Source organism: Oculina patagonica, chromosome 13 (genome assembly GCF_052425735.1).
Source record: "Oculina patagonica isolate OP01 chromosome 13, crgOcupat, whole genome shotgun sequence".
In the NCBI taxonomy this organism is placed as follows: Eukaryota; Metazoa; Cnidaria; class Anthozoa; order Scleractinia; family Oculinidae; genus Oculina; species Oculina patagonica.
Window position 1 is genome coordinate 33,603,483 of NC_135770.1, and position 14,973 is coordinate 33,618,455.

General features: G+C 42.3%; 2 protein-coding genes across 2 annotated transcripts in view; one reads left to right on the top strand and one right to left on the bottom strand.

Annotated features, from left to right (window-relative positions):
• Nucleotides 1-14,973, top strand: part of LOC144635173 (uncharacterized) — a 59,681-nt gene that overhangs the window by 17,360 nt on the left and 27,348 nt on the right. The gene's annotated exons all lie outside the window — the stretch shown is intronic.
• On the bottom strand, nucleotides 7,906-9,252 carry LOC144635607 (uncharacterized). Its single transcript, XM_078494696.1, has one exon. The coding sequence runs from the start codon at nucleotides 9,250-9,252 to the stop codon at nucleotides 7,906-7,908; it is 1,347 nt and encodes a 448-aa protein (XP_078350822.1).

The window sequence follows — 14,973 nt, forward strand, 5'->3', positions numbered from 1 at the left end:
GACATGCACTGCATTGCAGAGATATTAAAAGTTGAAAAATGTTTTTTTAGGCCTTCATAATCGTAGAGCGCTCAGAAAACTTGTCGGAAAATTGTCGGAAATAAAAACTTGTGACGTCATAATTGGTGTTTTGAAGACGACCGCAGACCGATTCCCCAGATCGCACCTTAGAATTTAAATAAATGTGTTTGGTGACATCTCGAGCAGTAATTTCGTTCTGTTCGGACGTTTTACAGTTGATTGTTTGTTGGTTGTTGTTCAGAGACGCACATTATTTAAATAAAATTGCTAAAGCTCAAAAATAGCTTAAGTTTTGTTTGCTGTCGTTTTGCATATCATGTGAGACATAGGTAGCTTAGAATGCACGCTGGTATGAAAACAAATCAGGAATCTCTATTGTTCTTTCTCAATAGCATTTAACGTTTTTTAGCACAATTATCTGCACGTGCGTTAACTCTGCCCGTGCGTTTTGAATCTTGGTACAATTTAAAGAGGGTGCTAATGGGGGTACCCAATTGTCAGTTAACTACTAATTTTTGGGACAATTGTCAGTTAAGGGACGGACCATTATTTTCTTGGAGGGGGGGATGAAAAATGTTTCTCTGCAAACTTTTTTTTTAGTTTATGCACCTCTACAAACATTTTTTTTCGAAATTCTAACTATTTTTTGTTATACGTATCGTGTTTGCAGACAATTTATTTTGTCTTTTTAGGCCCTGCAAACAATTTTTTTCAATATTTCTCATCCTCCCCCCCCTTCCAAAATATAATGGTCAGTCCCTAACTACTATTGTTTGGCCAATTGTCTGTTAACTACTAATTTTAGTTATCTATTAACTTTCATTGTCTTTCAGCGAAAATTATTGCGTCATAACCCGAATTTTCTTTACTTCAGCACATCAGTAATATAAAATGAATTGACAGGCATGCATGACTCTCACGCACGTGTATTCGCTGTTTTCACCCTTCCCATAATATCTTGTTTATCCCCCAAAATTTTTGCATAAGCATTGCTTTCAATTTCTCTTGGGATTTACAATGAGGTACAATCGTCCCAAGAGAAATTGAAAACAATGCTTATGCAAAAATTTTTGGGGGGTAAACAAGGTGTATTATGGGATCGTGAAAAAAGCGAATTGGCGATTTTCAACCTCGTTCCCAGGACTTGGATTTTCTTGCCGCTCCAAATTCAAGGGAAAAGCCCTGGGAACGAGGTTGAGCCATTTTCCTTACTTCGATTTCACGAGTGTCGCGTACCCATGTACTTCAGGTAACGAAAAGTGTCAACCACAGTGTACAATACAAAATCATGAACTTTATTCTGGCTATGCACACATGCGGTGAAAACTACAAAGCAAATTACGATTGCGTAATCAGAAACAAGGCTAAAGGAATTAGAAGCGAAAATAGAAATCAGGAAAAGCAAAAAAGGCGATAAATATGTACAATGGTAACTCACGTCTGATCCTGCGTAAAAAAGGTAAACGAATAAACTCCAAAAGAGGTAACTCCGATATAAACTCCAAATAAACTCCCAATTAACTCCTACGACTTCGATACTCCACTCAAATACTCCGATGACTGCGTTGATTATGTAAGCGACAGGCTTTTAAACTAGATTGATAGCTAAATCACATGGTGTAATACACTCCGATTAATGATTAAATAAACGAACAATAAAATGTCAAAAAATGATGGGAAAACTTAATAAAGCTGTAATTATTAAATTATGAAATGTCAAAAAAACGATATCTAAAAGTTTCTTTTCTCTGAACGTTCATAACACTCCTCGCCCAAGGATACTTATCCTTGCAAAATAGGTACAGTTCGTCCTTTAGTTCAGTCTACTATCGGTTAAGGTCATCTGCTCCATCCGCGGTCAGTAACAGGATAAGCTCCTTAATAGGGCGCGGGTAGGCCTTCTTCTCTCCGTCCTTGATAATTTCTACCTTAGCTTTTCTCACTCTGCCGTCTTCACTTCTCATTGCTTCAGCGACTCGTCCCAGAGGCCAGTCATTGCGGTGCAGCGACTCGTCTCGCACACAGACGACATCTCCAACACTCAGGTCTCGCTTTGTCTCCGTCCACTTCCGTCGGGGTTGCAGGCTCTGAAGGTACTCTCGTCGCCATCTCGTCCAGAACTGCTCCGCTTGGAACTGAACTCGCCTCCAGCGTCGACGCGCGTAGATGTCAGGGCGTAGGAACTGACCCGGAGGGGGTCCAGCTGGGCGCGTTTTCATGGTGAGTAACATCGCTGGAGACAGCGGCTGTGGGTCATCTGGGTCGGACGGCAACGCATATATCGGCCTGGCGTTAACAATGGCTACCACTTCGGCCATAAGCGTGACTAGAAGCTCGTGTGTCAGCTGGGTTGTGCCTAGTTCGGCGAACATGGCGTCTAGTACACGTCGAATGGTGTTGATTTGCCTCTCCCACACACCGCCAAAATGTGATGCATGGGGAGGGTTAAACTCCCATTTACATCCGTACTCCGTAACAAATTTCTCCAATTTCTCCTCGTTGAGCTCGGACTCTGCTTCCCCAAGCTCGGTTTTGGCTCCAATGAAGTTGGTACCTCGGTCGCACCTCAGAAGCTTAGCGTGGCCTCGTAGTGCGAAGAATCTCCTTAGTGCGCAGATAAAGGAGCTGGCATCCATGGACTCTAGGACTTCTACATATGGATAGCTCTACTGCTGAGGCACGTGAACACCAGACCCCAGCGCTTAGCATTTGCGGCTCCTCCTCTAGTCTTGCGCGTCTTTACCGTCCAGGGGCCGAAAACATCGAAGCCCACGTTAGTAAAGAGAGGGCAGGCTTCAGTTCTATCGGGCGGAAGGTCTGCCATGCGCTGCTCTAACGGTGGTCCTCTGAGTTTTTTTGCAGGGAACGCAAGCTCTGACGACTTTCGCTATATACAGTGTCGTGACCTCCAATAAGCCAGAATCCTGCTTGTCGAATGGCTCCTCCTGTAATTTGTCTTCCTTAGTGGTGCACCTGGGCGTGGTAATGTTTCGCTACTAGCTGTGACACATGGTGATTCTTCGGTAACACGATTGGGTATTTCTCACCGTACTCCATCTCCGCTCTTCTTAATCTGCCTCCGACGTGCAGTATCCCGTAGCTGTCAAGGAATGGGTCCAGGCGGTACAGGTGTGAGCCCTTGAGGGATTTCTTTGCGCTGTGCTGGTCTTTTCTCGGTAGCTCGGGCTCCGTTCTTTTTTTTTTTTTTTTTTTTTTTTTTTTTAATGCAACTTTATTTACACACAACACTAGTTACATAAGTACTACAGATCAAAGTTAATACATATCTACAACGGGCTATTTACAAGAGACGTAATTTTTACATGTACACTTTCAGAAGGAAAAAAAATAATAATTGTTAATTATAAGGATAACTAATTATGGCTACTTCTAAAATATAATTCTTACTTACAATACAATTTATTACGCTAATTACATTAATACAACGAGACACATTTTAAATAATTACTTACTAACTTGAAATACAACGGTTCCTTTATTTTTTTACATCTTTGATTACTGACACTTCGTCCCTAATAGCTTACAATACAAAACACTATTCACACTACGTTACTAACTTACTTACTTACTGCAAACGACAATTAATTAAAAAGTTACACAAAACAAAAACAACAACAAAAAACAACAACAAAAAGAATGACATGTTACCGATGATGTGGTAATTATTTAAAAGAAATCTTTCCACTTAAAATTAAAATGGGCGAGTTTATTTGCACGTAAGGCGATGTACTTTTCGAGATCTATTTTCTCTCGCACGTAGACGACAAAATCCGCAAATTGATATTTTTTGTCATTTTTAGCGCAGATAAACAGGAAATACTTGCCAACGAGTATAAGGTGGTTGATTGTTTGAAGCGAAGATGAGCCTTTTAAGACGCCATATAATATTTCGTTTTCTGTCAAGGCTGCACGCTATGCTCTTTGCATTGTGAGCGGTACCACTCGGTAAATTCGTTCCAGAAAGATACAGCTAATGAACAGTGCACAAATAAATGAGAGATGGATTGCTCTGTATCAGGGCAAAATGGACAAGTAGGTGAATCGATAATTTGCATTTTGTAGAGAAGACTATTGGTGTTAAGAATATTATGTATTAATTTAAACTGAAACACAGATAATTTAACTTCTTTTGTTACAGCAAAGGGAAGTGAGTATATTTTGCGACGTTGCGATGGATCAAAACCACACTTGATGAGTCTTTTTTCTGCCGTAGGTGGAGGAAGATTTTTTCCATTAATCAACAGATGATTTATGACTTTACACGTTAGGTTTTCTATATTTGGCGTCGAGGAGGAGGGGTTTCCGGTTTGTGATTTTAAAAGCTCTTTCCAAGCACTTGGTATCGCAGATAAAAGCCCGTAGTATTGTAGAAAGTTGCAGTTTATATGGAATTTCTGTTGGAAGGACTGAAAAGACAGAACGCTTTTTTTTTGTTCATCTACTAGACTGGATACGTTTTTTATGCCGCCGATGTGCCAGTTTTGGAAGAACACTGACTTTTTATTTATTTTTATAAACTGATTATTCCATATAATTTGGTTTAATACGTCACTCTTCGTCTTAGGTAGGTTATTGGATAACTCTTGCCAGTAAGTTATTACATCGTTGTAAAATTTCGGAAGCGATTTATCTAGATTTATGCGTTTGACATCGTAGTTGCACTCGAAAATTAGTTTGCCACCTACGCTTGATAGCAGTGAAATTGGTATCGCTTTACATGGTGCGTCATCTGTAGAACATAAGCGCTTTACCCAACATAGTTTTAGAGCTTTATCGAATACCGTGAAGTCAGTCATATTTAGACCTCCTTCTTCTTTGCATTTGATGATCGTAGATCTTTTTATTTTAGGCTGCTTATACTTCCAAATGAAATTAAAAATAATTTTGTTGACCTCTTCCGTAAAGCCATAAGGGGTTTCCAGCACGCTACAAACAAACGTGAGTTTCGACAGCGCAAGTGTTTTGACTATATTAATTTTGCCATAAACAGAAATGTCTCTTGATGACCAAATGTTGAGAACTTTTTTAAGCGACCCGAGTTTATCATAAAAGTTTTTTTCAATTGCGCGTTCGTCATTATAAGAAAAATAAATTCCGAGCGCATATATCGGCTCTTCACTAAGTTTTAAGCTCAAGATTTTATCTTTGCGCAGACGCCATGATCCTAACCAAAGGAGTTCCGACTTGGTCTGGTTTATCCGAAGGCCGGAAACACGTTCAAATAATTCTAGAAGGTTAAACAGATTGATTATCGATTGAGTGTCCTTCACAAATATGGTGGTGTCATCAGCATACTGAGCAAGCTTCGCAGTTTTTCCGGGTGTGATTTCAATACCTTTTATTGTAGCTGATTGTCTTATCGCATTACCTAAGACTTCTATACCTATAATAAAAAGTAATCCCGACAAAGGGCATCCTTGCCTCACGCCTCTGGATAGCGTAAAGTGTTGACTTGCAAAACCGTTATTGAGTACGCAACTAGATATGTCGTTATAGAATATTTTAACCCATTGTTGGAGTTGAGGACCAAATTTAAATATTTCAAGACATTTTTGTAAGTAATTCCATTCAATAGAGTCAAAGGCCTTTTCGAAGTCCAGGAACACTGCTGCACCAGGCATATTTCTTTGTTTTGTGAACGACATTATATCGGAAATAGCTCTTATACATTCTCCAATATATCTACCCTTTATACAGGCGCGTAGGAAGGGGGGTTCGAGGGGTTCGAACGAACCCCCTTTGGAGGTCAATAATGGAGGACTGAAAACACAAACTGTTGATTTTCAGCTTTTACCTTACCCAAATTCACAAGTAGCCAATCAGAAGCGCGATCTACTGTCCTGATATCCTACGATATCAAGTCACTGACCGGATATGCCACCATATCACGGTCACTTTGAAGTAAAGAAGTGTTACTGTACGATGAATTGAAAAGAGGTTTACCAATAAAACAGAACTTCGTAATTTATATTAAGCGATGTTTAGCGGTCGTAAAAAGAGAAAAACGTTCCCGCCAAAACTAAACTTGAGCGCGCACGCCAATTGCGCGATGTTTGCCGATGAGTACTGAGACATTCAGCCTGAAAAATGGAGTCGGAATTTCTAAATTTTTCGCTTAATTTTGATCTTGAAAATTTAGAGAATGAAACTCTAAACAAACGAGTGAAAAAAAAAAAGGCAGAAGAAGAACTTGGTAAAAGTGTTGAAGACCTAGTCAACACAATTTGCAGTACGTACCTTGCAAGCATGGCATCAACAGAGCGATAAATATAACCGGAGTTTAGGCTGAATTTGGGTACGGTAAATACCTAATCGTACCTTTTTGGTACGCTTCGGCTGCATATCAGGCTCGTTTAATTTGGTCTCGCCAAAATACGAACCATGGCTTGACCAAACTCGCCTGATATGCCGCCGCAGCGTACCAAAAAGGTACGATTAGGTATAATTAGCAAATAGTGGGGGAATGGAAAACAAACTGAGTGTTGCAGCTTTTAAATTACCCTGCAAGAAAACTCAAAAAGTATCGGGAAAGTATTAAATTGTCAGGAGAATGGGCTCTCCTCACTGGCTCTCATGGCCTCCACCCGAGGATGATGCAATTGTCAAGTTTGCTTTACAAATAGTCCTGTAGTAAATTAGTAAGTAAGTGGCCTCAATATATCCTAGTGACCTAGTATTATATGTAGTCAAAATAATCCCATCGTTGAAAAATATTTCCTTAATTAACAGGCGTTCGGGATTTGTTAAATGGAGTATCAATAGACGAAAGGCGGGGAATACAATTTCGGGGGACCCAGGTGATACGTGTATTTAGTGCATATTGACGCTTTGACGCTGCGTTTAGTACATTGACGGTGGAGCCGGGGTCTGGGGGGCTTAAGCTTTTACCCTGAGATGCCTTTGTACCACAAGTCAAGCTTTTGTAAAACGTTTAGTGTACTAAGCCGGTATGTATGTATGAATGTATCAAGTTAAAAAACGCCGGAAATATTGTTGTTATGACTAAAAATAAGTGAAATATTGACGTGCACAATGCTGAAAATAGCATTTCCGGGCCTCTAGATTTCAAAATATTCTGGGGACATGCCCCCAGACCCCCCTAGAGGCTCGCGCCTTCGGCGCTCGTATTTAATAACCCTCTAATAAATATTCCTGTCAATACGAACACCCTTCCTAAAACCTCAGCTACGCGCCTGTTATATACCCTGCTTGACAAGGATGAATAATCTTTGGTAATACTTTCTCTAGACGCATTGCAATGGCTTTAGTGGCGATTTTATAATCAGTGTTTAGCAATGTTATTGGTCTCCAGTTTTTCAAAAACTCTAAGTTCTTGTCTTTTTTAGGGCTCCGTTCTGGTGTCTCGCAACAAGTCGGTAAATGCTGCTCTCTGTGTGGTACTGATAATGATGCGCAGAGCTTGATCCCACTCTTCGACTGTTGGAGGTCTGAGTTTTCCTGGTACTTTAGGCGCCTCACTCCTGTGATTAGCTCCTCTTGCTTTGGAGTCTCTACGGCGTTTGAATTCTTTGACTACAACGATAAGATTGGCGACTCCACGCTGCAAGGACTTCGGAGAGAAAAACCTCTGGAATCTTTTTGCTCCAAGGTCTGACTCTTCACCGTTGTCCGTTGTAACTTTAGCGCTAAGGACTCCTTTGCGAACTTCAGGATCAGTTGCGCTGAGTGCGAACATCTCATCTTCTTGGGGGATACTCTTTGGTTTCTTGAGAAATTCTGGGCCATTAAGCCAGCTCGATTCATTAACTTGTCAGGTGGTACTCCGCGCGTGGCCAAGTCTGCCGGATTCTGCTCGCTCTCGACATATCTCTACTGCTCCGGGGTGGACAGACTTCTGATAAGCTAAACTCGGTTGGCCAGATAGACATAGAATCGACGGCTTTCGTTCGCGATGTAGCCTAGCACCACTTTCGAATCAGTGTAGTATGTCACTTCGGAGATCTTCATGTCAATTTCTTTGACAACCCTCTGAACTGCTTGAACTGCAAGCACTGCTCCGCACAATTCCAGTCGTGGGATGCTTGTAGGGTTTACAGGGGCTACTTTGGCTTGGCCGTACACAAGAGACGTGGACATCTCGTTTGCTTCGTTGAACTGGCAGAGGTAGACTGCAGCTCCAATAGCGTCCTGACTCGCGTCAGAGAAGGCGTGTAGTTCCGCTCTGATCACGGTGCCAAATTCCTCTGGGTGATAACAGCGGGGAACGGACAGGTGTTGTAACTCCACAAGAGAATCTCTCCAACGCGTCCACCGGTTCATCATCGCAGTAGGAAGGGGGTCGTCCCAGGCTAGGGGGGTTTGTTCTCCGCTCTCCGCTCTCCCATGAGCACTAGCTGCTGCAGTATCTTTCTCCCTCGCGAAACCAAGCGGGTCGTACACAGAGTTGACGATAGACAAGACTCCTCTCCTGGTGAATGGTTTCTCTGGCAAAGACACCTTGAAGGTGAAGGCATCTGACTCCAAGTCCCAGAAAACTCCGTGCGACCGATGCGCGGGTAGGCTATCGCTGCGCAGGTCGAGGTCACGCACATCTTTCGCTCGATCTTCAGCGGGAAAGGCTTCCATGACTTCCACTGAATTTGAGACGACTTTGTGAAGTCGTAGCTTAGCAGTGGCTAGGGTGCCTTGTGCACCTTTCACCAAGTCTATTGCTCCTTGCGCGGTTGGCAGCGAAGCCAAACCGTCATCGACATAGAAATTGCGGCATATGAAATTCTTGGCCTCCTCGCCGTACTCCTCCTCGTCATCTACCGCTGTTCTGCGAAGTCCATACGTGGCGACCGCTGGGCTCGGACTGTTACCAAACAGGTGGACGTTCATGCGAAATTCTGTGATGGGCTTCGACGGGTCATTTTCTTCGAACCACAGGAAACGAAGGAAGTCTCTGTGTGCTGGGTCCACATGGAATGAATGGAACATTTGTTCTACGTCACACATCACTGCAACATTCTCCTTGCGAAAGCGTATTAGAACACCAATGAGGTTGTTCATCAGGTCAGGGCCAGGTAAGAGCACTTTGTTTAACGAAACTCCTTTAAACTCGCAACTCGAATCAAACACGACGCGGATGGTGTGCTTGGTGTTATGGTACGTTGCGAAGTGCGGTAAGTACCAGGAACGTCCAGGGGGAGGCGGGGCGTCATCACGTGGGACCGAAGAGGCGTGGCCTATCTCAATTATCTTGCCCATGAACTCCAAATATTCTGCCTTCATTTCAGGTTTCCTGGTGAACGTCTTCAGAAGTCCTTGTAGACGCTGCATCGCTTGGGCGCGGTTATTCGGCATGGTCTGATTTTCGTCCCGAAATGGCAGGGGCATTTCCCAGTTACCACTTGCGTTCTTGTGTATCCCTCTCTCCATTATCTCTAGAAAGGCGCGGTCCTCGCGAGAGAGACTGGGCTCGTTGTCACTTCGTACTGTCGTGAAGATACTGTCAGCGGCGCGCTCCAAAGGGGGATCTGTGACCTTGAATTGGTTTAGACAGGGTACTAGTTCGTAGCTTTTGTCTCCGGACTCCTGCTCTTTCCATGTATTAGTGGACAGATTTGTGAGGCGGGCGAGAATGTGCGCAGGACCACTAGGGAAGTCGAGGCACATCTGACCACTGATGGTCCATCCAAGGGCTAGTCGCTGTCCCCAGGGGGCTCCTCTCGGGCCGTTTCTCGATTCTCTAACCAGTCTCATCTAGGGGAGGTATTTCTTGTGCTATGGCCGACAGGTGCGGGAACGTCCTCGCCATGCTTGGGGTTGGAATCTCGCGCTTGTCCTGAGGGATGGTGTCGCACTCGGTGAGGGTAGGCAAAACAAACTCCACTCCACTGGTAGACCGCACTGTGATGCCTGCTACTCGTCGGCCGTATTTCTCCTCTCTCTCTCTCTCTCTCTCCACTGCACGTGGATAGGAAGTATTTTTCTGAGGGGCCACCCGCTCCGAGGTCGTCAGCTAGTTCGCTGGTGACGAGAGAACTGTTGCTCTGCTCGTCGACAATGGCGTAGACACGCTTGGTGAGATGTGGACTACACTTGCTATAGACATCTACCAGTAGGATTTTGCTGCAGGACACGCCTCCTGTTGGTTCACAGAGTGCAGTACATTTAGCGTTAATTGATCCGCTTTCCGGTTTGGGGGGTGGCCTTCTCTCCTTGTGCAGGAGGGCAATATGGCGCTTGTCCCCGCAGATCGTGCACTGTATAGGCGTGTTGCATTCACTCGCAATATGGGCGTTGCTGAAACAGCGAAAGCAGAGGCGCGCGTCCATTATCCACTGTGTTCGTTCTTCTAGGGTTTTTGCCGCGAAGGCTTTACACTCCGATAAGTTGTGTGCGCCGCTTTCGTGAAAGGGGCAGTATTTAGTAATTGTCTCTTTCTTTCCTTGATCCTCTTTCTTGTCTTTTGCGGGAACCTCTTTGTTCAGTTCAGACGAATGTCCAATTTTGGAAATGTTTTGATCCGCAGATCAAAACAAACAGTTATCCAATCATTGCTCGAATTTGGAGTCACATGATGCGAGGTCTGTTGACATAAAATATTCCTGCTCTGTCGATCGAAATCTAGAACAGCGAAGTGTACAGTACAGAACTCGAATTCGAATGAAACAAGCTTCGTTCTATTAACTAAGCGGAAATTCACAGCTTACAGAAAGAAGAAAATATGCCATTGACCTCTCTTGGACAGGAATAAGTAAAGCAGAGACGAGCGCTTGCATTTTAAATGCTTTTCTATCGCGCGCTATGCCCACACTATGCACTTGGTTTTGGTAAATTATAAGAACTGAGCTATGAACTCCGCTTTTAAAATAAGATACTCTCGCAGTTTACGCCACATCATTCAAGGATTTAAGCATCCTGGGCCTAACTTTATTCACGGCTTGCAGAAAGAAAAAAAAATACGCCGTTTATCTCTCTTGGCCGAGAGTGAGTAAAGCGGAAACGAACGTTTTCCGTCGCGCGCTATGTACCATATCAGTGACACACTAAGCACTTGGTTTGGTAAATTAACAGGAGCTATGAACTCCGATTTTCAGATAAAATACTCTCACAATTATCCCGGGCATTAGCTTGGCGGCGTCTCGAATTAAAAAATTAAATGCGATGTCGCAAACTTTAGTTGGTATCGTGCCAGAACTGACCGGTCTAACAAACTGATAGTCGAAGGTTTGCATAAGCCGTTAAACTTATTACTTGTTTTCTACGAATTAAACGAAAAAGTAAATAGCTTCCTAGAAGCCACATGAATATTTGGCGCAACTGAGTCAAGAAAATAGAACACGCGTCGAAGGAAGCGACACATTACAGTGGCATTACATTGCTGCAAATCAAACAGCCTGGCTTGGCAACACAATAAAAATATTAGAAAAGAAAAATCCTTCGCGCAGCTCATAATCTGCCGGTCTTGTAGTGAAAACATAAAGTGAGCTGTACTGAGTTTTACAAACCTTTCTAACATATATTTCATCAACAAATAGGCGTCAAAAGGTGTCAAACTCTGCTTCGCAAAATAGCTGGCCATGGGAAATCCCAGCTCGCCAGGGTTCTCGTTCCTTCCATGTTTTTCTAACTCCAGGTTATCAAGAAATTGAATCTAATCGAGAAAATAATTTCCTTCGCTTCAAGCGAGTCGGTGCTTGATTTCTTTTGCCAGATACCCTTCCTTTTAATACATTTCAATGTGCTTTTGCGCTTTTCAGCCGCGCGTCGACCTTCGGTCCAAAGAAACCAGAAAGAAAACAAAGCTCGCATCCTGTTGTCCTTGTTGACCTTGTTGTGTCTTAAAACACGTCCAGTAGATAATCTGTGGCGATCCTGGATATATTTAAAATTCAATATTTTACAAATAAAACGCTTTGAAACGACCTGAGACGCAGGCAGACAACAAAGAACACAACATGGAAACAAGGTAAGTCGATTTTATTTGTAAAATATTTAATTTTATACCTTTTGAATCAAAATCGCCAAGTTCCCATACAAACCCTTATAAATCGCATCTTTGTAACACAACAACGCTCGAAGCCAAGAGTCACGTTCGCTTACACTTTATAAACAATCAATTCACGCAGTGAACTTGGGCCGCCTGTGCTACTGCGAGGTCACTTGCTACGGTCTCAAATTCGCTGTCATCACTCAACTCTTCTACCGATTGCGTAACACTAAGGAGATTTCTACGTGATTTACGAATTTCCCGTTGTTTATCGTCTATTGCGTTCTGCAGGGCTTTCGGTGTTAATTTGAAAGTTCTTTTGCTCCTAGCTCCGGTCTCCTTAGTTCCGCTGGTATTTGGTGCTTCTGCATCTCGGCCGTTTAGCATTGTTGATAGCTCCGTGTTTTAAGTAGATAGATACGGCTTACCTCCTTTCGACGATCTCACCAGACTTTTCACTGTCGGGTACCCATGTACTTTAGGTAACGGTAAGTGTCAACCACAGTGTACAATACAAAATCATGAACTTTATTCTGGCTATGCACATATGCGGTGAAAACTACAAAGCAAATTACGATTGCGTAATCAGAAACAAGGCTAAAGGAATTAGAAGCGAAAATAGAAATCAGGAAAAGCAAAAAAGGCGATAAATATGTACAATGGTAACTCACGTCTGATCCTGCGTAAAAAAGGTAAACGAATAAACTCCAAAAGTAGACTGTCCACAGCCTCTCTATTTTTCAACGCAAAAAAGCGAGAGAATCGGCGAGCGAAGCGAGCTTCCCCGCCCCCCTCCCCCTTGCTTCTTCCGTTTTGCGCTCGCGTCCAGTTCTCTCGCCGTTCTTTCCCCGCGCTCATTCGATCGAAAAAATACGAAAAAATAGAGGGCTGTGAACAGTCTACTCCAAAAGAGGTAACTCCGATATAAACTCCAAATAAACTCCCAATTAACTCCTACGACTTCGATACTCCACTCAAATACTCCGATGACTGCGTTGATTATGTAAGCGACAGGCTTTTAAACTAGATTGATAGCTAAATCACATGGTATAACACGCTCCGATTAATGATTAAATAAACGAACAATAAAATGTCAAAAAATGATGAGAAAACTAAATAAAGCTGTAATTATTAAATTATGAAATGTCAACAAAACGATATCTAAAAGTTCCTTTTCTATGAACGTTCATAACAACGAGTATATCTTTGAGAGACCTACCGCTTTTGTATAATATTAGGGAAGGTTCTTTGAATATTTTCTTGAGCAATGGTTGTTGTTCTATTAAATGCAAGTTTTTCATGAGTATTTGCTTCAAGTTTGGACTGTGTTTAGTACTGCTGGTTAGTATTACAAAAGGCAAGATTTTTTCGTTTGTTTTAAGTTTTGGTTGGAGGGCCTGCTTCCTGTTTTCAAAATTAACTTCCGCGAGTGTTCTTTGGACTAGGCTTTCTGGGAAACTTCTCTCGATAAGATGTGATTGGAAGTGCTTGTTTTTTCCTTAAATTTTGTTTTTAAAGGAATTTGTTGTAAGCAGTCTTAAGGCCTTCCCTTTGATAAAATCTTTCTTAACTCCTGTTGGGTGACACGAGGAGTAATAAGTGTACTGAAATGTTTCAGTGGGCTTGTAATGGGTGCGCATGTCAAGCACTGATTTGCATGATGTGACCGCCATTTTAGTGCCCATGGCAGTTCGGTGTGTTTGTAGGTAACAACTTTAAGTCAAATACGTTTGTTTTCCATGAAATCGACCAAATATTTACAAGCCATGTCCATTGAATTGGGCTTTGCCATGTCAAACGGTACGCGACCTCTGTGTCGTTCGAATGCCGATCCTTTGTCATCAACTGATAAAAAACTAAGAATAACTTTGACCACGCCCCACTCCACGCTATCACGGAGTTCAACATGTGCCTGGTACGACCCTGGTACCTTTCGCATATAATATCAGTTAATATGTCACCTGGTCACTCAACGGGACAGGTACATGTCACGAAATAGCTTTGCTGTTAAGAAAAAACTTTGTTGCTTTTATTAACAACAACAATCGTATTCAGTATAATTAATAGAATGTCACTTAACTATTAACGTTTCGTTTATCAGTAAACTACTATTTTTTTGCCAATTGTCAGTTAACTGTTAACCCCATTAGCACCCTCTTAAAAGCCGTTCTCTGCAGAACAACAACGTGAAATGACCAAATTCTGCGTATTTTGGACAACGTTAGCCACGACGGCTAATTTTTGGTTTTTCTATTTGGGGTTGAACGCTCTCTTTGAATATTCAGCGGGAGCCAGTTCTTAAAGCGATTAATATGCAGAATACGACCGGAAAATTGCAAGCCAACTCAAGTAAAATATAAATTCATTTTTCTCCAGACGTTGTCGTCGACGTTGCCGTCGTCGTTGCTTAAGCTCTCTTTTGCCTCGAACTTTGACAACCAGTGCGGTCTGCGGAATCGGTCTGCGGTCGTCTTCAAAAACACCAATTATGACGACACAAACTCGTTCCATTCCTTCCATTTCAGTGCGCAGTCATTCAAAAACGTTTTCGTGAATCCTTCGGAAATCTTCGTATTTTTGCTGTAATTCGCGCTTTAAGGCTTGGAAAGCAAAAATTTCTTTAAATTTCACTCAACAATGGATAGTTTGAGTGTTTGATTGGTTAAAATGGCATTTTGAAATTTCTGTTCATTTGACCTTTAATTAGAATACGTGATTGAAATAGTGTTGGAATTTCTTTTGGCGTTTGTTCTGTCTGTATTCATAAAATCGAACATTAAAGGAGCGCTTGAAACAGTAAACACAAGCAGACAAACAAAACAAACAAACTTCACGAGAGACAAATTGAACATGGATAGAGAAAGAAAAAGAAAATTGAAACAAGATTGAAGTTAAAATAACGCATAACGCATCTTTCCCTTCAGCCTTGCTTCGAGAAGGCCAAAGCTAACCATTTTACGAAGTCATGTTTCGCATAACTATTGCGTTTTTTT